General features: G+C 41.2%; 1 protein-coding gene across 3 annotated transcripts in view; it reads right to left on the bottom strand.

Annotated features, from left to right (window-relative positions):
• LOC126241230 (integrator complex subunit 1) overlaps positions 1-22,074 on the bottom strand; it is a 304,834-nt gene that overhangs the window by 89,394 nt on the left and 193,366 nt on the right. For all 3 annotated transcript variants that reach the window (XM_049947990.1, XM_049947989.1, XM_049947991.1), the window contains exons 21-23: positions 19,962-20,106; positions 15,556-15,787; positions 821-993 (exon numbers count right to left, since the gene is read on the bottom strand). In XM_049947990.1, coding sequence (XP_049803947.1) covers positions 821-993; positions 15,556-15,787; positions 19,962-20,106 — 550 coding nt within the window. The remainder of the gene's footprint in view (positions 1-820; positions 994-15,555; positions 15,788-19,961; positions 20,107-22,074) is intronic.

Genomic DNA, 22,074 nt, shown 5'->3' with positions numbered 1-22,074 from the left:
CCTGGAAGTTATGCGCCATTTGCGTGAATCAATTTGAAGAAAACTACCAGAATTGTAGCAAAATCATTTGTGGATATTTAATCCCAATAATGCTCCCACTCACACCACAATGCTTGCTCATGATTTTTTGGCAAGAAACAAAACTGCTGAGTTGCCTCAGTCACCGTATTCAGCAGACATGGTCCACCGCGACTTCTTTCTATTCCAGAGGCTGAAGAGAATCATGAAAGGACTTTGTTTTGCCACCATTGAGGAGACAGAAACACAATTGCTGAAGGAGATGAACAACGTAACAAAAAGTGAGTTCCAGCAGTGCTTCCTAGATTGGATAAAGTGCTGGCACAAGTGTATTATATCGGAAGTGGATTACATTCAAGGGGAAAAAATAGTGGTGATCATGATAAATAAATAAGATTTTTTGAGAAAACTAAAAATTTCCGTTAATTTTTTATCACACCTGTTAGATGGGACAATGTGTGTGTGTGTGTGTGTGTGTGTGTGTGTGTGTGTGTGTAGATAGGTACAGATCTTTGTTACAGTCTTCATCAAGAAAGAAACTGAGCAGAACTATTAAGAAGTAACCTAAGTGCAGGAAAAAATTTAAGCTGCATGTGTAATCAAAATGGCAATTTCTAGTACTAGTGAAAAATAACAAAATAAATACAATAAAAACTGTAAACACTTCACTTGCTTGTTTTAAGGAAGAGAAAAGGTGCACCATTATAGTTTTCCTCCATTAAACAAAGCACGCAGATTCAACAGGATTAAAATAATTATCTACATGGAATTAAACAGTTTTTAAAACACAAATTAAGATTACCTGGAAATGAGGGCTGCTCTAGATGAAGCACTTGCACCAGTATGTGCCCTCCGTGAGCACCCCGCCTGTGCTGCACTTCCACCAGCTGAGCCATGTAGCTTTTGTCCAGCACAGCTTCAGCCACTTGAGCAGGATCCACTGCCACTGCCAAGTCCAATTTATTGAGCAGTTTGCTGAAATATTTATACAATTATTTATGCCAGAACTGAAAAAACTTCAAAACCAATGCATTTTAAAACTAGCTTTGTGCCCTTATAGCCTGCTCAGATTTTTTCCCCCTTTAATCAAATTTGTATGTTGTTACGCCCACATCAAACATGTGAATCTAAACATTGTAAAGGAGTTAGTAGCCCTTTACATGGCTGCCAGTTCTGCATAATGAAAGTGTTCCAATGGGTTTAATTTAATTTCACATAGTGACTTAAGAAAAGGGACAAATCAAAAAAGTGGTTCTATAATTATTAGTGTCAGTATTACTCCAGGTACTGAATTTTCTCATCTCAAATGGATATTCCTGCATATGGAATCATGTTTAAACATGGTATCCATTTTTTGTCAGTATGATTAGTTTTTGTGGAGGTTTCTTCCATATATGCAGCTAACTGAAGGCAGTTTGTTTATTGCTATAGGCATTTCACTTCTTTTATTTGTCAAGGATTCTCAACCGTGATTTCCAGTGCTGTTAGCCCGTACGTGTGGCCCTGGAGATGTTTCATTAGTCTCCATGTTCCAGTTGACCGGTTTCTGGCGTTCTTTCATCCACATTTGATTCAACGCATCACATACATCACTTGCACTTTACATTTTTCTTGACTGGTCTGCATAGTAATTGCAACAAAAATAATTTTGTAAACATATATCAGACCTACTGAAAAGTATCACAGTAGTTTTTATAGTGATTCTTAGATTTCTTTTTGCTTTCTGTAAACCAATAGGCCATGAAGTTTGTTCTGTGTAACAGATCTATTTAGTGAGTATGACTACTAAAAAACAATAGCCTATAAACATTTCTATCACACTTTACTGCAATATTAATGGTTTAGTTAGCTCAAATTACAGTGTGATCCATAGTCAAAGAGTTAAACCCTTATCATTGGTGATAGACAGATATAAGCTGGTGGGACCCTCTGATCCTGGGATCCGATCCAAGCATTCTGGCCTCCCTTTTTAACCTTCCCCAACACTATTTCCTTCTAACAGTTACGAAAGCTTGGATGTTTCCTTTACTTCTATACGTGGCTACTGGCTGTACCATTTTAGTAGGACATTTCCGATAGGGTGAAAATATTTTAGGAGTAAATGAGACCACTCACTGAAAAGCAGAGGTGTTGAGTTGTCAATAGAGACATACAAAAAAGAAAGAAGGCTTGCTAGCTTTTGGCATACCTGTTTTCCCCATCTAGAGTACACACACACACACACACACACACACACACACACACACCTATGCTCCTACATAGATCCAGCTGCACACACAGTGCCAGGATTGCAGTTAGACACATGGGCAAGGGTGGGATGGGGTAGCAGGAAGGAAGGAGAGGTAGCAGGGAGGGGCTTTAGAAGTGGGTAGTTAGCAGTTTGGAGGGAGACAGGAAGATTGTTTAGGGGTGAGTAGACAGTTTGTTGGCTAGAAAAGCAGGTGGGACAGTTCACAGGTCCATGGGCAAGACATGTGGGCACATGTGTTAGAGCTGGGGAAGTGGCACACAAGTAAGGTGATGTGGAGATGTGAATGTGGAGGGTATGACAGAACAGAAGAAAGCAAAACCGTTAGGTGGAGGGTGTGGGGCCAGTGGGTTAATGAAGATTGAGGAGGGTAATGTGAGCAAAGGATGTTTTGCAAGGGTAACTCCCATCTGGGTAGTTCAGAAAAGCTGCTGGTGGAGAGAAGGATCCAGATGACCTGTGCTGTGCAGCAGCCATTGAAGACTAGCATGTTGTGCCTAACAGTGTCCCGTGCCACCAGCTGGTCAACTTGGTTCTTGTCCACTGTTTGGCAGTGGCCTTTCATTCTGGTGGATAGCTGGTTAGTTGTTAGGCAGACACAAAAAGCTGTGCAGTGACTGCAGCAGAGTTGGTGTATGACATGGCTGATTTCACAGGTGGGGTAGGATAAGGCTGTGACGGGACTGGAGTAGGAAGTGCTGGGTAGGTGGCTTGGGCTGGTCTTGCATCTAGGTCTTCCACAGAGATATGATCCCTATGGCAAGGCAATGGACATGGGAATGGCATAAGGAGGGACCTAATCATCCTACCAGCAAACAAACCACTGTTGTGCTGAATTGCAGTGACTGCCTGACAGATGGCTTCCACCAACTGTCTGACTCCTCCATCTACCAACTCTGTCACAGTGCTCCCATCCCAGAAGTCTAACATAACTTACCATCCCAGAACCTCTCCCCTGAGTCCATCTCCCTCTTCACATCCACCTTCAACATGCTCCCTAAAATCCATTAATCCAACAATCCTAGTTGCCCCATTGCAGCTGATTACTGTGTGCCTACTGAAAGAATTTCTGCTCTTGCTGACCAACACCACCAACCCATTGCTCAAAATGTAGTTCTCACATCAAAGATAATAATCACTTCCTTCACCATCCACCATCCTCATCCCTTTAGCTCCTTGATCCCAACATGTCACTGCTGATGTAACCTTCCTATACATCAACATCCCTCATGTCCATGGCCTTGCCACCATTGAACATTCTCTCTCCCAATGTCCCCAAGACCACTACTTCATTTCACACAGAACTTGCCAACTATATCCTGACACACAACTACTACTTTGTGGTGAAGATATATAAACAAATCCACGGCACAGTCATGGGCACCCGTATTGCACCCTCCTATGACAACCTTTTTTATGGGCCATCTAGCGGATCCTAGACTCCCAAAATCCTCATGATACGGACTCCATGCCAAGACACCCTAGCCTCATTCCTGCACAACCTCAACACCTTCTCTCCCATCTGTTTCACCTGGTCCCCTTCAACCTAATGCACTATCTTCCTGGACATTAACTTACACCATTTTGATGGCTCCATCCACACCTCTCTCCATATCAAACATACTAACTACCAATAGTACCTGCATTTCCACAGCAGTCATTGCTTCCACACTGAAAATTCCCTCCCATACAGCCTGGCCAGCTGTGGATGGCATATCTACAGTGAATGACAACTTCCTTGCCCAGTATGGTGCAGTTTTCGTGAGGGCCTTCACAAACAGGCACTATTCTCCAAACCTAATCCACAAACAGATTTCCAGTGCCATATTCTCACACATATCTAATCCTCCCACAACCCTCAAGAAACAGATACAAATGAATGATCCCCTCCATCACCAAATATCACCCTGGACTGGAACAACTGAACCATATCATTTGCCAGGGTTTTGGTTATCTGTCATTCCACCTTTAAATGAGGACCATCCAACTCAGGATCTTTCCTACCCCTCCTAGAATGAAGTTCTGTCGCCCACCCAACCTACACAACATCCAGTCCATCCCTACGCCACTCCCGCTCCCACCACCTTGCCACAGGTATCATAACCCTATGGAAGACTTAGGTGCAAGTCCTGCTCAAGCCATCCATTCAGCACTTCTCACTGTAGTCTTGTCACAGGCATATCCTACCCTATCAGAGGCAGAGCCATCTCTGAAAGCAGCCCTGTAGTATACCAACTCTACTGCAATCACTACACAGCTTTTTATGTCGGCATGACACCTGCCAAACTGTGGTCAAGAACAAGTCGATCACCCAGTGGTACAACATGCAGCTGGGCACAACATACCCAATTTCAATGGCTGTTTCACAACCCAGGCCATCTGACTCCTTCCCTCCATCACCAGCTTTACTGAATTATGCAGATGGGAATTGCAACACAGGCTTCATTTCAGTAACCCTCCTGGCCTTAACCTCTGTTAGCCCACTGTCCCTACACTCTCCACTCAACACTTTCCCCTTTCCTTACCCTATCACTCCCTTCCAATTCATGTCTCCATGTCATTTTAGTCATGCGCTGCTTCCCCTGGCTCCAATGCATAAGCCCACATCGACTGGCTCTGTTCAAGCCACTAGCTAACCATCCATAACCCCTCTTCCTGCCTCCCGCCACTCACCCCCCTGCCCCACTCTATCCACCCCACCATCTGACAAACCCCTTCCCATCCTCATCCACCAGCTGAACCACAGTCCTGGCATGCGACCAGCTTCTACTTTCCAGTGAGTGGTCTCCTTTACTCTTGAAGTATTGGCAGCCCGAAGTCTTTTGCCTCCTGAAGGCAAATTTGTTAAAATTATACATACATATGGTGAAACATTACTGATATTTCTTCCTTCAAGCAGAAAACATAGTTACAAAACTTAGTAAAGACCACAGTCAAAACATGATTTGAAATAACAGCAATCCTGCAAGAACCAGAAACTGATTGCATGTTGCATATTTTAAATCAAACTTGGCTCTTTTCAAACATCCAAGGGTACATGACCAATAAAAAATTAATGCAATGGTGCTACAAAGTTCGATTCCTAATTTTCCATTGACCTCCTTATTTGCATATTGCTTAATTTAATAATTATGTCATGAGTGGTAAAATAGCAGTGGTTGCAGGTATCAAGAGTAACACCTTTTTAGGGTAGGGAGAACACAAAGAAATCAACTTTTAAAAGAAGCGAGGACTGAAAAACATTCCGTTTGAGAAGGAAACTAAATAACATTGTTTGAGCTTACTGCAGCAGTACACAGTGCTGTTTTAGTTGAAAATTATATTTCTCAGTGTGAAACGCCACCTATTCTTATTTTGCCACAATATTTGAGAACTGAGGAGTAAAATAATTGAACTACTTATTTGCAATGATGAATTAAGAGAATTAAGAATCAAGCTGACATAATCTGCCTTACTGAACATCATGTGAACACTGGTAAAGTTATGTTATGTTTTACAAAATTTAGGTTAGTATCTTACTTCCGTAGAATCAAAATGGAAAAAGGAGTTGTCCCATTCATCATCATAAATTGTAATAAATTTAAGAACTTAGATATTAATCAACTTTGCTTGGAGAAGCAAGAGGCAGCATGTGCAACAGAGACAAAATTACATGATAGTCCTTCACAATAGTAAATGTATACCAAGCACCTTCAATCCTGTGAAAGCCTCTTCATCCCCAAGTAGCCACTGCAGTTTGCATCAATTTTTAAGCTGCTAACTTTTTCAAGCCTTGGCCTACTTCCACAATTTTTACACTCCACCCTTCTCCTCCATTACCAAACTGATGATTCATTGATGCCTCAGGATATGTCCTATCAACCAATCCCTTCCTTTTCTCACATTGTGCCAAGTAAACCGATGCAAAAAAATTTGCAACGCCAAAAAATAATTAATGTATAGTAATGAAATTTTGGGATTATATTTGTGTTAATGTATGCACAAGATAAGCCATTGTAAATGTGAAATGCAGTTACATTAATAACCAGGGTAACTGCCAGGTTGTTGAATGCAAGCATGCAACATGCATGCATTATTTTGTACAGGTGTCGGATGTCAATCTGTGGGATGGAGTTCCTTGCCTGTTGCACTTGGTTGGTAACACAGGGCCATTTAATGCTGGTTGAGGATGATGCTAGAATTGTCATTCAATGATGTCCCGTATGCACCTAATGTGAACATGTCTGGTGATCATGAGGCCAAAGCTCTGCAGAGCATGGTGAGTTACGACAACCGTATGTGGGAGAGCATTAAGCTGTTGGAAAATGCCCCCTGGAGAGCTGTTCTGGAATGGCAACACAATAAGTCAAATCATCTACATCTACATCTACATTTATACTCCACAAGCCACCCAACAGTGTGTGGCGGAGGGCACTTTACGTGCCACTGTCATTACCTCCCTTTCCTGTTCCAGTCGCGTATGGTTTGCGGGAAGAACGACTGTCTGAAAGCCTCCGTGCGCGCTCTAATCTCTCTAATTTTACATTCGTGATCTCCTCGGGAGGTATAAGTAGGGGGAAGCAATATATTCGATACCTCATCCAGAAACGCACCCTCTCGAAACCTGGCGAGCAAGCTACACCGCGATGCAGAGCGCCTCTCTTGCAGAGTCTGCCACTTGAGTGTATTAAACATCTCCGTAACGCTATCACGGTTACCAAATAACCCTGTGACGAAACGCGCCGCTCTTCTTTGGATCTTCTCTATCTCCTCCGTCAACCCGATCTGGTACGGATCCCACACTGATGAGCAATACTCAAGTATAGGTCGAACGAGTGTTTTGTAAGCCACCTCCTTTGTTGATGGACTACATTTTCTAAGCACTCTCCCAATGAATATCAACCTGGTACCCGCCTTACCAACAATTAATTTTATATGATCATTCCACTTCAAATCATTCCGCACGCATACTCCCAGATATTTTACAGAAGTAACTGCTACCAGTGTTTGTTCCGCTATCATATAATCATACAATAAAGGATCCTTCTTTCTATGTATTCGCATCACATTACATTTGTCTATGTTAAGGGACAGTTGCCACTCCCTGCACCAAGTGCCTATCCGCTGCAGATCTTCCTGCATTTCGCTACAATTTTCTAACGCTGCAACTTCTCTGTATACTACAGCATCATCCGCGAAAAGCCGCATGGAACTTCCGACACTATCTACTAGGTCATTTATATATATTGTGAAAAACAATGGTCCCATAACACTCCCCTGTGGCACGCCAGAGGTTACTTTAACGTCTGTAGACGTCTCTCCATTGATAACAACATGCTGTGTTCCGTTTGCTAAAAACTCTTCAATCCAGCCACACAGCTGGTCTGATATTCCGTAGGCTCTTACTTTGTTTATCAGGCGACAGTGCGGAACTGTCATCAGTGCAAATTTGCAGTCAGGGTGCATGTGATAACAACAAGCATGCTCCTGCTCTCATACGAAATCGCTCCCCAGAGCATAACTCCAGGTGTGGGTCCAGTTTGTCTTTCACACAGTCAGGTTGGTTGAAGGCCCTCAAATGGCCTCTTCCTAACAAACACGCAACCACCACTGGCACCGAGGCAGAACAAGCTTTCATCACAAAACACAACAGACCTTCACCATGCCCTCCAATGAGCTCTCGTTTATCACTATTTAAGTCACAAATGGCAGTGGTTCGGGGTCAGTGGAATGCACACTACAGGGCATCTGGCTCTGAGCTGTCCCTGAAGTAACCGATTTGTAATAGTTCATTGTGGCAATTGCTGCTCAAATTCCTACTGCAGATGCACTATTAAGTGATACAGCTGTATGTCACACAAGATTGTCTTCCCTCTCAATAGTGCCACAAGGTAGTCTTCTTGCGACTGTACATTCTCATGACAACCACTGCCAGCAATCGTACAGTCCCTAAATCACTACCAAGTCTTTCGCAGTACAGCAGAAGGAACCTACAGCTTCTCATAGCCCTATTACACAACTTAGTTCAAACTCTGTGAGGGCTTTATAACGGTTTCTTTGTCGCCTTACACTTGTTCTTGACTAACGTCAACTCACCACATCCAATCTCAAAGGTAACCAACTCTCACAACCGTTACAGCATGTATAAAATGCCCTCTGACTTGCATCATCAGTGGCACTACTAGCACCTATCTTATGTGGGGGGCACAAAATTTTAATAGACATCTTTTAGAAGTGGAAACATGCCTACCAGCTTTCGTTTATGTCGCACGGCTCCTTCCTGGTGTTGCGACTTTTTTTTCCATCAGTGTATTTCCTTTTTCTCCAACTGTGATTCAGTACCATCTCACTGACCTGCCTATCTAATATTCAACATTCTTCTGTAGCATTACATTTCAAAGGCTTCTATTCTCTTCATATCTGAACTGTTTACCAACTGGTTAAGTTATGTACAAGGCTACACTCTGGACAAATACCTTCTGAAAGGACTTCGAAGCACCTGAATTCATATTCGATGTTAACAACTTTCTCTTATTGAGAAGTATAACAATATTATGAAAAGGACAATTGCCACTCACCATACAGCGGAGATGCTGAGTAGTGGATAGGCATAACAAAAAGACTGTCACAATATAAGCTTCCAGCCAACAACGCCTTTGTCAAAAATAGTAAACACACACACACATGCAACTCGCACACACATTTTCAAAAAAGGTCTTGTTGGACGAAAGATTATATTGTGAAAGTCTTTTTGTTGTGCCTATCTGCAACTCAGCATCTCCACTATATGGTGAGTGTCACAATATTGTTACATTCCATCCTGGATTTTCCATTGTCTTACTGAGAAATGCTTTTTTGGTATTGCCGGTCTGCATTTTATACCCTCTCTGAAACTCGTCTACTACTTTTAGTGTCTCATTTGCTTATCTATTTCCATCATCATTGCCTTACATAATTCAACTACATTCCAACATACAGACTGAATAACATCTTGCAAGGGTGCCCAGAAAAAAGGGTTCCAATATTTACAGTGGATGTAGTATCCAACAAGGGAAGACAAAAGTTCCTATAAACAGCTCATATCTTTTAAGTTCTGGTCTATTACCATTACTGTCAATGATCACCTGTTTCTGCACTATTCTTCACAACATGTGCTCGATGTGACAGCCATCCACTGCAATTTAGCCTACGACTGTACGTCTCATGGAAACCTGCATTCATTGGAACATCACTGGTTGTTGCCAGATTGCATCACACTCTGTAACTGTATTCACATCATTTATGGGGACTGCATATACATGCCTCCAAAGCCAAACATCTATAAGGTTAAGGTCACGAGAACAGGCAGGCCAAGGTACTGGCCCTCCCCAACCAATCCATCGCTCCTGAAAGACTCTTGTTAGGTGTTGTCTCACCTGAAGCTGAGAATGGGCTGGTATCCCATCATGCACATACCACATTCAGTGTCTTTCATGTAATGGCACATTTTCAAACACAGGCAACTGGTTCCAAAGGATGTGATAATACCTAGTACCATTCAATGTGTTATGTAGACTGTAGGGATCTAGCAATCTGTCCCTGTCCCTGTGGACACCTCCCCAAATGTTGATACTAAGTGTGTGCTCGTGTCACCTCTTTTCAAGTGCATTTGGGGTGGCATCAGCCCATACAAGCATAATATGGCAATTTACAATATCTCCTCTCATGTATCCTGCCTTGTCAGTAAACAGCACCTTTGCCGTGACCTGTAGATCGAGAGCACACATTGGGAGAACTTACTGGCAGAATTGCAAACTGGTGGGCTGATCATGTGGCAGCAGAGCTTGGACACTGCAGACGGTAGGCATAGAGCAGCTGTTCATGGAGGACAGTCCAAACTACAGACTTAGCAACACCTTCTGCAGCAGCTATTCTTTAGACACCCATTCCAGGGTTGTCCTCCACATCTTCTAAAACCCATTATTCCGTATCAGGTGTGTAAATTGTTCAAGGTCTGTCACAATCCCAGTTCATGGTGCAAAGGATCCCATTTCCAAAAGTCATCAGAAAAGGGTACTAAACACCTTTATAAAAGGTGTATGGTATTGTGTTATTTGAAAACATATGGGTTACATGCCCATAGGCTGCTTCCATCTGCTTGCCCATATTATAAGACCGTATCTGCCATCTCTTGTGTTGAATAGTAGCCCTCCACTGGGAGCTGTACATCCAGTATTGGACATGGAAACAAATTGCAGAAATGTTCTGCAGTGTCAAAAGAAACATTGAGCCATATGAACACTACAGGTACACCACATGAGAACAACATACTGGACCAAACAACTATTTACTGTAGTACACTGTGGCATGCAAGATTGCTCCTCATACACGTGTAGGTCATAACTCTGAAGCTATGAGGTTTACAGAAATGTTTATTACATCATCTGTAAATATTGGAACCTTTTCTAGACACACTGTGGATTTTTTAAAAAAACTCTTCCAGTAAGGATTTATTGCAGTCAGTAACATCATTTAACTCAATTTCTACAGTGAGCTCCTTAACTATGGTAACTAATTGTTTAAAACCAGTCATTGATAACATCTCTACAGAACGTTCTAATAAACAAAACTGTATTACAAAGCCAATAGTCAATGGCCTCTCAGATCAAACACTGTGATTCTTTATGTTAAATGTTAATACTGATCAGGAAATGAAATCTGCTGAATCTGGGTTAAGGAGGGTAGTATGGAAGCTAAAACTCTATTATTTTAATCAAATGAAACTACAGTGAAACCCCTATTTTATGTTTTATCATGGTCCTGACTTAAAAACGCAGTTGAGAAAAATTCAGAATCGAGAACGTTAAAATCTCCAAAATAAGAGTAAAAACATATGTAAGTGGCATATATGATTAAAAATCGTAATGCTCTGCAATACGATGCACAAAATTAGTATCAATGAAGGAAATTAAACGTACAGTACAATGCTTATACAATAATTTGTGGTGGTGAATTTCATTAGTTCTTAAAAAATCACAAATGTGTAACAGCAAGTAAAAACTCATCAAAAAATTGAAATTGGTATTTCGGTACTATGTCATTAAGCTATTTTCCAACAAGCTACAACCACAAATTATATGTCAAAGCACATGTTCCCAAAAGATCTTTCCTTCATACTCACCCTGAAAAAAAGCAAAAACTGATTGTTAAGCCATATGCATAAAAGCGGACATCTGCTGACAAACTTTGTCACCATTGCTATTAATGTTTAATGCTTTTCTTATGAGCCGCACTTCATATGCTCGCTGTATCAAAGTTTTATTTTAAGCTTGCTGAGAGATGTTAAAAAATGAGTTTACTTCCCTAGTTAAATGAAAGCTCCAATGTTACAGTTTCACTTCATGCTTTCTATCACCACTGATGATCTTTATGATCTGCAGTGTGCGGTGCAAAGTATATATGTGAGTAGTGTATGTACTTGTTGCAACCATACCATATCAGATTTGAACATGAAAGTCTTTAAAATCTTCTATCGCAAAATCCTTGTTCTATTTCCATGTGACATCTCTGCCACAGCACATGATGTGCACAAAAAGTATATTTTCACAAAATGCTTTCACCCCTATCTGCAATCCCGTCATTGAAGGGCCACTTCCCCTCCCCACACAGCCAGCAGGTGAGCTCATTTTACATGTGTTAATGTGGTGTGGTGGCTGCACTGGCAGTTGGGTGATTTAACGAGTCACCAACCAATAACAGCTCACTATCTGGAAATGGCCAATGTTTCCTCGATTCTGACCAAGCATATTCTACAAGGCTCAGTGTTTGAATTTAAAGGGTTTCTGAATAGATTACATTGGAAATACATGCAAAAAGATAAGCATGAGTGGCACAAGAAAAGGTGGCAGCTGGACCCCTTCATCACATACTGGTTTGGTCCAGAACTCTTCGCATCGACTGTCCTGTTTTTCCATTGTTGCGCAACATAGTAGTAGTTGTATCATAATCGCGTGGTGAAGCTAAATACCAGAGGTTGAAAATACCACTTCAGTTGTAAATTTCTTTTATTATCAAGACCGGTTTCGGTCTTTCATAAGCCCATCCTCAGGTGTCGCACCTGTGCTGTGGCCACCGAGCACTGCGGTGGACGTGTACTAGGCGTGGTGAGCCACCTATGAATGCAGAACTCCTTGTTCTGCACTTATGAGAGCCCGAAAGCGGTTGTGATAATAAAAGAAATTTACAACTGAAGCAGTAGTTTCAATCTCTGGTATGATGCTCAGTTGCAGATGTTCTTCCAACAGGATTGTTTGTGGTGAAGCTAAATGTTGTAAGTTGTGCTGGCAACGCCAATTGTTGATTATGTCAGTATTTTGTGTCTCACATCTTTCCTCTCTGCAATGGCCAAAAATATACTGTTAACTCCACCACCACCTGCGGCGCGAACCGTCTGTCTTTTGGTGCCACTTATAACTCATTCAGGCATATCAAAATGGGAAAAAGTCAAGTGATATGTTGAGTAAGAATGCAGAATTGAGATAAACCTTACTAGTAAGAAACATAAAATCGGGGAATTTTTAGCATTGATTTTATGGGTTTTCCTTAGGCGCTATGAATTTATGGTGTAGAAACACAAAAAATGTAAAATCGGAGAACATAAAACCGATATTCCACAGTATATGGTTCCAGAGATCTTTTCACATCTCATACATCTGTGAGGCATATATGCACACTGAAGCAATCAATGAAAATTTTACCACAGCCAGGATTTGAACCCCAGTCTCCTGCTCACTAGGCAGATGCACTGTCTCCCTCCTCAATCCAAATTCCCATTCATGCCTCAGCCCTACCTAAGCCTGGGTTTCAGGCAGGATCCCCCATTTCATTCAATGCTGAGGTGGTATTCCAATACAGTTGTAGAGTTTTTGCAATGCTGTTCAAGTTTAGAGGGAATACCAAATGGCTGATGTGGAATGAAAATTTGGTTTGAGGCAGGAGGCACACTAGGTTGATCTATGCAGGTGTGTAAAGACACTGCACCAGGGTGGTGAAGTGGTTACTGTATCTGCCTACTGAGCACGCGATCCAGGTTCAAATCCTGGCCTTGGTGAAAATTTTCATTAATTACTTCAGTCTGCAAATTACATCATCATTTATTTTATGTTATTCCTCACAGATGTGAACTAGAGTGATGTTATACTACTCACAATAACAAACTCTACAAAAATGCTATGTATAACACAAAGAATAAATGAATCTTGTAAAACAACAACAGAAACAGCTCGGAGATTAATGATGTAGCTCATTACAGGATGCTTTGTGAAGCTGATGATGATAATACAGCCATAAAAGTAAATGCATTACATGAAAAAATAGTCACATCTGGTAAAAAATAAAGACAATATGGGATGTACTGAAAGAGGAGACTGGTAGAACCAGTAACGAAGAGGAGTAGATCGTTTAAAAGTAAATGATAAATTGAATACTGAGGAGTTAGTGATGCAATACTTTTTATTGAACTTTTCATAACTTTTACTGAACAGAAGGTGTTGCCAAGTTCATTTGATGCTGCCATGGAATGTCTCAGGTAAGCCATAACAAACAAATGCAGTAATATGAATATGACCCTCACTACACCAGAAGTAATGCCCACCATAATATCTTCTAATTATAAAATTTGAGAGACTATGATGAAATACTGACAAAGTTAATAAAAATTGTTCTTCTGAGCTTAGAAACAAATTAAGTTTTTGTGTAACAGTTGATATCACTGGAACATTTCCAAATTGGCTGAAGGACTTTGAAGACCAGATGAACAGAATGGATCAAGTCTTCAAAAGATGTTATAAAATGAACTTCAACACAAGTAAAGCAGCGAAAACAAAATGTAGTCTAATTACACCAGGCAATGCTGAGGGAATTAGATTAGGAAATGCATAACTAACAGTAGTGCATCATTTTTGTTCTTAGGGATGTACGGTAACTGATGGTGACTGAAGTAGAGAGACGACAACAAGAAAAGCATTTCTAAAAAAAAAGACATTTGTTTATATATATAAATTTGCGCTAGGAAGTGTCTTGAATGTATTTGTCTGTAGTGTAGCCTTTTGAAGAAATGTATTCGTAGTTGTGAATGTGGATAACTATCAGCTGTACAATGGAACAATGACTATGAAAATTTGTGCTGGACCAGGACTCATACCTGAATTTCCCACTTTATGACAGGAATTGCCTTAACCAATTTGGCTATACATCCATGACTCACGGCCAGACCCAAACTTCCACATGTTGTCATTCATGTGTTACAACCTGCACTCACACACATTAAGTAATCCCTGTACATTGGGAAGATATATTAATGGAAAGTCGCTGCCTGGTATCAGTGGATAAATATGATATTGCAGTGCCAGTGTTGTTAAGAAGTACGATGTCATATACCTTCAAAACATGCATGCATGTCTGAAGGAACACTGCATCATACTTCTTAACAACAAAGGCATTGCAGTATCTTATCTTATCGTATCACATCACTTTTGTAACACGATGACACAGAAGAATATGCTGAAGTTTAGAAGGGTAGACTTGGTAACTAATCATTAGGTACAGAATCAAATTGGGCAGGAAAGAATTTTGTAACACTGATTGACTGAAAGAACAGGACACATCCTGAGGCATTAAGGAACCATTGATCTGTAATGGACTGAAGTGTGAGCAGGAAAAATTGTAAAGTGAGATCAAGAGTTAAATACAGTAAGCAGATTCGAATGGATACAAGTTTAGTGGTTGTTCAGAAATTTGCATAGGACAGATTAGTGAAGACAGGTGTGGCAAACCAGACTTCAAACAAAAAACTGCAGCAGCAACACCAGTATTACATAAAATCTGATTTCTGTCGACCGTCAGTGCAGTAATGTGATCTATGTAAATAAGTGTCAAACTAATTTTCTGTTGATGATCTGTGGTTGCAATAACCTCCACATTATCATATGCATCTCAATTTATTGTACATTTACATTTATAATGACAAATTTGCAATTAGCTCTTAAATATTTTTTTGACTTATTGCACATCTAATACGACTTTTTCACTTCTGTTCTGTGAAAGGCATATTACCATATCATTTTCTTTTTGTAAATATGTATTCTTGTTTTATGACACGTTTTTATATCCTTGGGGATCTGGTCTTACTATCAATCTATGGAACAAAAGTATTTCTAATTTAAGCTGATAAAAACTTATATTTAAAAAAAGGCATGTTTTATTAATATAGAAAGACATGAATAATAAACAGTCAATATAAATTGTGTACTCCAAACAAGGAGAATACATACCTCATTGACTTAACAGGAATTCCAAATGACTGGATAAATAGTACAAGCTGAGATGGTTCAAGATCAGTCAGAGCAGCATCAACAAGTCTGTCAACATCAGAACGGATCATACGCAATTTGAGCCAGTCAGGAATTAACAATGCTTCTTCAGAAGTGTCCACAAGATACGCTTTAGGTGGCTCACCCTCAACAGGAAACCAAATCTCCAGCATACATTCAAATATACCCCTATCTGCAGGAAAAGAATTAAACGATGTCACTGTATTATCATCTCTGTTGAACAACATTTCACTAATGGTAAATTCACTGATGTTGAGTTTCAAGGGTTTTAGCCCAGTACACAGTTTCAATTTTGCCTCTAACATTTCAATGACTACTAAGCAAGTCATATTCTTCACAATCTTCAGGCACTGTTTTTGTGTGCTCTCCTATACCTTAACTAGTAATCACATAAGACTACTGCACAGAACAGCTTAAAAATGCTAACAGAATTTTCAGTGACTATTCACACAACTCCAAGGTTCCAAACACTTCCCATGTTTAACTACATTACTTTCGCTACGAAATGCATTATTTGTTGTTATGCTTAATGATTTAGTTGCATCTGCTAATGCCTTATATTTTTTTGGGTATTTGTACACTGTAGCTGTATAGACAGATTAATCTAAAAGCTATCAATGTTCTCTGTGTTTTTTATGTGACTGTCAACTCGGAAAGTAAGAGCATCATTTGCCACCAGCAATGGAGGGTGAAATATTGACACTTACACAGGTGTAATATCAGTAGTCTTTTGACTACTAATGTACCATTTCCAACATATGCTTAAGTTTGATGTTACTTTAACTATATTCCAGAAATCTCTGCACAGTTATTTTTTCTATGCAAATGTTTAATCGGAATTCCATTTTTGATGTAACCTAACATATCAACAATTATCAACTAATAAAATTACCAAGGGGTAAGAAAAAATCTGGCTATAAACATAAGAAACTGACCACATTACTGAGGAACACTCTCTCTCTCTCTCTCTCTCTCTCTCTCTCTCTCTCTATTATAAAGTGAACACCTATACTTTGTCATTTAACTGTGTGCTTACACACTGACAAGTTTCCTCAAAATTCATCAGCTGGTCACAGTAGGCAAACAGTCTGCTGATGAAACATTCTTCATTTTAAAAAGTAAAAATATTTATCAGTCTTGTATTACCCTGTTTTGAGAGACTTTCCTTTGCAACATTATCTTTTGATACTCTTTTTCTTATCAATAGTTCTACATCTACATCTACATTCATACTCCGCAAGCCACCCAACGGTGTATGGCGGAGGGCACTTTACGTGCCACTGTCATTACCTCCCTTTCCTGTTCCAGTCGCGTATGGTTCGCGGGAAGAACGACTGTCTGAAAGCCTCCGTGCGCGCTCTAATCTCTCTAATTTTACATTCGTGATCTCCTCGGGAGGTATAAGTAGGGGGAAGCAATATACTCGATACCTCATCCAGAAACGCACCCTCTCGAAACCTGGCGAGCACGCTACACCGTGATGCAGAGCACCTCTCTTGCAGAGTCTGCCACTTGAGTTTATTAAACATCTCCGTAACGCTATCACGGTTACCAAATAACCCTGTGACGAAACGCGCCGCTCTTCTTTGGATCTTCTCTATCTCCTCCGTCAACCCGATCTGGTATGGATCCCACACTGATGAGCAATACTCAAGTATAGGTCGAACGAGTGTTTTGTAAGCCACCTCCTTTGTTGATGTACTACATTTTCTAAGCACTCTCCCAATGAATCTCAACCTGGTACCCGCCTTACCAACAATTAATTTTATATGATCATTCCACTTCAAATCGTTCCGCACGCATACTCCCAGATATTTTACAGAAGTAACTGCTACCAGTGTTTGTTCCGCTATCATATAATCATACAATAAAGGATCCTTCTTTCTATGTATTCGCAATACATTACATTTGTCTATGTTAAGGGACAGTTGCCACTCCCTGCACCAAGTGCCTATCCGCTGCAGATCTTCCTGCATTTCGCTACAATTTTCTAATGCTGCAACTTCTCTGTATACTACAGCATCATCCGCGAAAAGCCGCATGGAACTTCCGACACTATCTACTAGGTCATTTATATATATTGTGAAAAGCAATGGTCCCATAACACTTCCCTGTGGCACGCCAGAGGTTACCTTAACGTCTGTAGACGTCTCTCCATTGATAACAACATGCTGTGTTCTGTTTGCTAAAAAATCTTCAATCCAGCCACACAGCTGGTCTGATATTCCGTAGGCTCTTACTTTGTTTATCAGGCGACAGTGCGGAACTGTATCGAACGCCTTCCGGAAGTCAAGAAAAATAGCATCTACCTGGGAGCCTGTATCTAATATTTTCTGGGTCTCATGAACAAATAACGCGAGTTGGGTCTCACACGATCGCTGTTTCCGGAATCCATGTTGATTCCTACATAGTAGATTCTGGGTTTCCAAAAACGACATGATACTCGAGCAAAAAACATGTTCTAAAATTCTACAACAGATCGACGTCAGAGATATAGGTCTATAGTTTCGCGCATCTGCTCGACGACCCTTCTTGAAGACTGGGACTACCTGTGCTCTTTTCCAATCATTTGGAACCCTCCGTTCCTCTAGAGACTTGCGGTACACGGCTGTTAGAAGGGGGGCAAGTTCTTTCGCGTACTCTGTGTAGAATCGAATTGGTATCCCGTCAGGTCCAGTGGACTTTCCTCTGTTGAGTGATTCCAGTTGCTTTTCTATTCCTTGGACACTTATTTCGATGTCAGCCATTTTTTCGTTTGTGCGAGGATTTAGAGAAGGAACTGCAGTGCGGTCTTCCTCTGTGAAACAGCTTTGGAAAAAGGTGTTTAGTATTTCAGCTTTACGCGTGTCATCCTCTGTTTCAATGCCATCATCATCCCGGAGTGTCTGGATATGCTGTTTCGAGCCACTTACTGATTTAACGTAAGACCAGAACTTCCTAGGATTTTCTGTCAAGTCTGTACATCGAATTTTACTTTCGAATTCACTGAACGCTTCTCGCATAGCCCTCCTTACGCTAACTTTGACATCGCTTAGCTTCTGTTTGTCTGAGAGGTTTTGGCTGCGTTTAAACTTGGAGTGAAGCTCTCTTTGCTTTCGCAGTAGTTTCCTAACTTTGTTGTTGTACCACGGTGGGTTTTTCCCGTCCCTCACAGTTTTACTCGGCACGTACCTGTCTAAAACGCATTTTACGATTGCCTTGAACTTTTTCCATAAACACTCAACATTATCAGTGTCGGAACAGAAATTTTCGTTTTGATCTGTTAGGTGGTCTGAAATCTGCCTTCTATTACTCTTGCTAAACAGATAAACCTTCCTCCCTTTTTTTATATTCCTATTAACTTCCATATTCAGGGATGCTACAACGGCCTTATGATCACTGATTCCCTGTTCTGCACTTACAGAGTCGAGAAGTTCGGGTCTGTTTGTTATCAGTAGGTCCAAGATGTTATCTCCACGAGTCGGTTCTCTGTTTAATTGCTCGAGGTAATTTTCGGATAGTGCACTCAGTATAATGTCACTCGATGCTCTGTCCCTACCACCCGTCCTAAACATCTGAGTGTCCCAGTCTATATCTGGTAAATTGAAATCTCCACCTAAGACTATAACATGCTGAGGAAATTTATGCGAAATGTATTCCAAATTTTCTCTCAGTTGTTCTGCCACTAAGGAGTAAAGGTAACAACTCAGCAAAAAGTTGAGATGCCGAGTTGTCTACACACACACACACACACACACACACACACACACACACACACACACACAAATCAATGTTATATCCCACTAATCTACAAATCTAATAAAATGTTAACATTTTTCAATACAATGAAAAGGATAGATTGCTGCTCACCATATAGTGGAGATCTGAGTGGCAGTCTTTTTGTTGTGTCTGTTTGCAACTCAACATCTCCACCATATGGTGAGTACCAATCTATCCTTTTCAAATAACGTCATTATTCCATCCTGGATTTCCCATTGTTCAATATTTTTCATTTATATTTAATTTTTCAGTTAAATGCATGCTGCTCATGCTGCTATTGTTGAGTGCCAAAGGTTGACTGTGTGGGCAAGTTATTTATCTACCCCTGGCTCCCCTTCCTTGATGAGCACCTAGCTGATCAACTTAAAAACAGGAAGCTCTTTGTCTACCAGTTCCCACAGGCACTGGATTGAAAAGTCCACTTCAGCAGAATGAAATAAAGCACTAGAAACAGACCCACAGAAATAATAGAAATTAGTACACAACTGAAATAGACTTCACCCATAGACAGAAATCTAACAGCTTAACATATTTAACTAGTTTTAATTTAAATATGTGCATACGATAAATACAATAATTAATCTTACCTAGGCCAGGTCCATAGTTAAGCAAGATGATAATTGCATGAACAACAAGGATATGCATTGTTGACTCTTCACCTGTGCTCCAGGTTATAAGAATCTGATCCTGACTCTCTGACCACTGATAGGCTTCTCTGCGAGGCTCTCGTGCCTGTAACAAAAAAAACATTGCTAAAACAAATCACACAATTGGTACATCAGTTCTGATCAAAATAATTTCCAGTTTCATTTATTACAATAACAGAAAGTCTAGTATGGGTGCAGCAAACAATATCTGAATGGCCATTGCCCTGAAGGGTGTCACAAACAAGTATAACAGCACATGAAGTTACACTTGCTTACAGGTAAGTTCGCACAAATTTCACACAAATGCACAACTGCAGCATCACTGACTGCTTGTGAATGAATGCTTGGGTGTGAGTGGAGAAAAAAGAATCATTGTAACTGAGACAGTGGTGCAAAATACATGGGAGCAGGAGGCAGAAGACATTTTGCATTCACCAGCAGTGCCAAAATGAGGATTAATTATTGCAACAACTGCAAAAGAAAGACACACACGGAGGCAGAGGAGGGAAGATAGATGGGTGAGAGGGACTTGGGGGGCAGGGGACGGGGACTTGAGGGGGAGGGGAGAGGGATGGAGAGGAGAGACTGGGAAGGGGAGAGATGGACAGGGGTGGGAAGAAGAGGGGGGGGGGGAGAGAGGGGGGTGGAGGGGGGAGACTGGGGGGAGAGAGAGGGGGGTGGAGGGGGGAGAGTGGGGGGAGAGAGGGGGGATGGAGAGGAGAGACTGGGAAGGGGAGAGATGGACGGGGGTGGGGAGAAGAGGGGGGAAGATCTGGGGAGGAGAGGGGGGGGGGGAAGAGACCGGTGGGAGAGAGGCAGTTATGCAGGGGTAAGGGCTGTACAATGTCAAGCCAGGGGAGGAATGCAGTGGTAAATGATAGGATAAGAAAAGGGAGCATGGAATGGCACTGGAAGACTGGAAGAGACTGCAGTCTGCAACAGGCAATAGGATTGCAAGCATGGAGTAGTACTGGACGGGCAAATGACACCTTGATAGTTCTGAGGATCTGCTGTTGATAGAGAAGGAGAAAGTGGAAGAGATGATGGAGGGAAAGATGCAAAGGGCGCAGGTACTGAAATTGGCAACGTATTATTAATTGTAGTAAAAACATAAACAATGATTTCAGTTTGTGTTACAGCAAAAGTTACATTCATTGATGAAAAAAAAAATCATAACACCAAAGCTAATTAATGTAGATAATTGAAATTTTCAGAATACACTTGTCTAACAACATATTTAAGTGGTTAACACTGCTAGACCACAGGTTAAAGTAAGAAATAGATGAAATGAAATGTCATGTGACGAGGGCCTCCCGTCGGGTAGATCGCTCGCCTCGTGCAAGTCTTTCGATTTGACGCCACTTCAGCGACTTGCGCATCGATGAGGATGAAATGATGATGATTAGGACAACACAACACCCAGTCCCTGAGCAGAGAAAATCTCCAACACAGCCGGGAATCGAACCCGGGCCCTTAGGATTGACAGTCTGTCGCGCTGACCACTCAGCTACCGGGGGCGGACAGCAATAGATAAGCCATTGCAAATATGAAATGCTGGTACCTTAATAACCAGTGCAACCGTCAGAATGTTGAATGCAAACATGCATGCAGTATGTAGTACAGGTACCGGATGTCAGTTTGTGGAATGGAGTTCCGTCCCTATTACAATACAGGCGTGGTTAATGCTGGTTAAGGGCGACGCAGGAATTGTCACCCACTGATGACTCGCATGTGCTCAATTCGAGACACATCTGGTGATCACCAGGCCAGGGCAACGCATCTAAACTCTGTACAGCAAGCTGAGTTACAACAATGATATGTGGCCAAGTGTTATCTTCTGGAAAAACACCCTCAGGACTGCTGTTCAGAAATGGCAGCACAACAGCCAGAATCACCAGACTGATTAGCAAATTTGCAGTCAGGGTACATGGGATAGCAACAAGTGCACTCCTTCTGTCATACAAAGTCAGACCCCAGACCATAACTCCAGGTGTAGGTCTGGTGTGTCTAGCATGCAGGCAGGTTGGTTGGTTGCAGGTCCTCATCTGACCTC

Source organism: Schistocerca nitens, chromosome 1, assembly GCF_023898315.1.
Source record: "Schistocerca nitens isolate TAMUIC-IGC-003100 chromosome 1, iqSchNite1.1, whole genome shotgun sequence".
Classification (NCBI taxonomy): domain Eukaryota; kingdom Metazoa; phylum Arthropoda; class Insecta; order Orthoptera; family Acrididae; genus Schistocerca; species Schistocerca nitens.
This window is presented reverse-complemented; position numbering and strand designations above follow the sequence as displayed.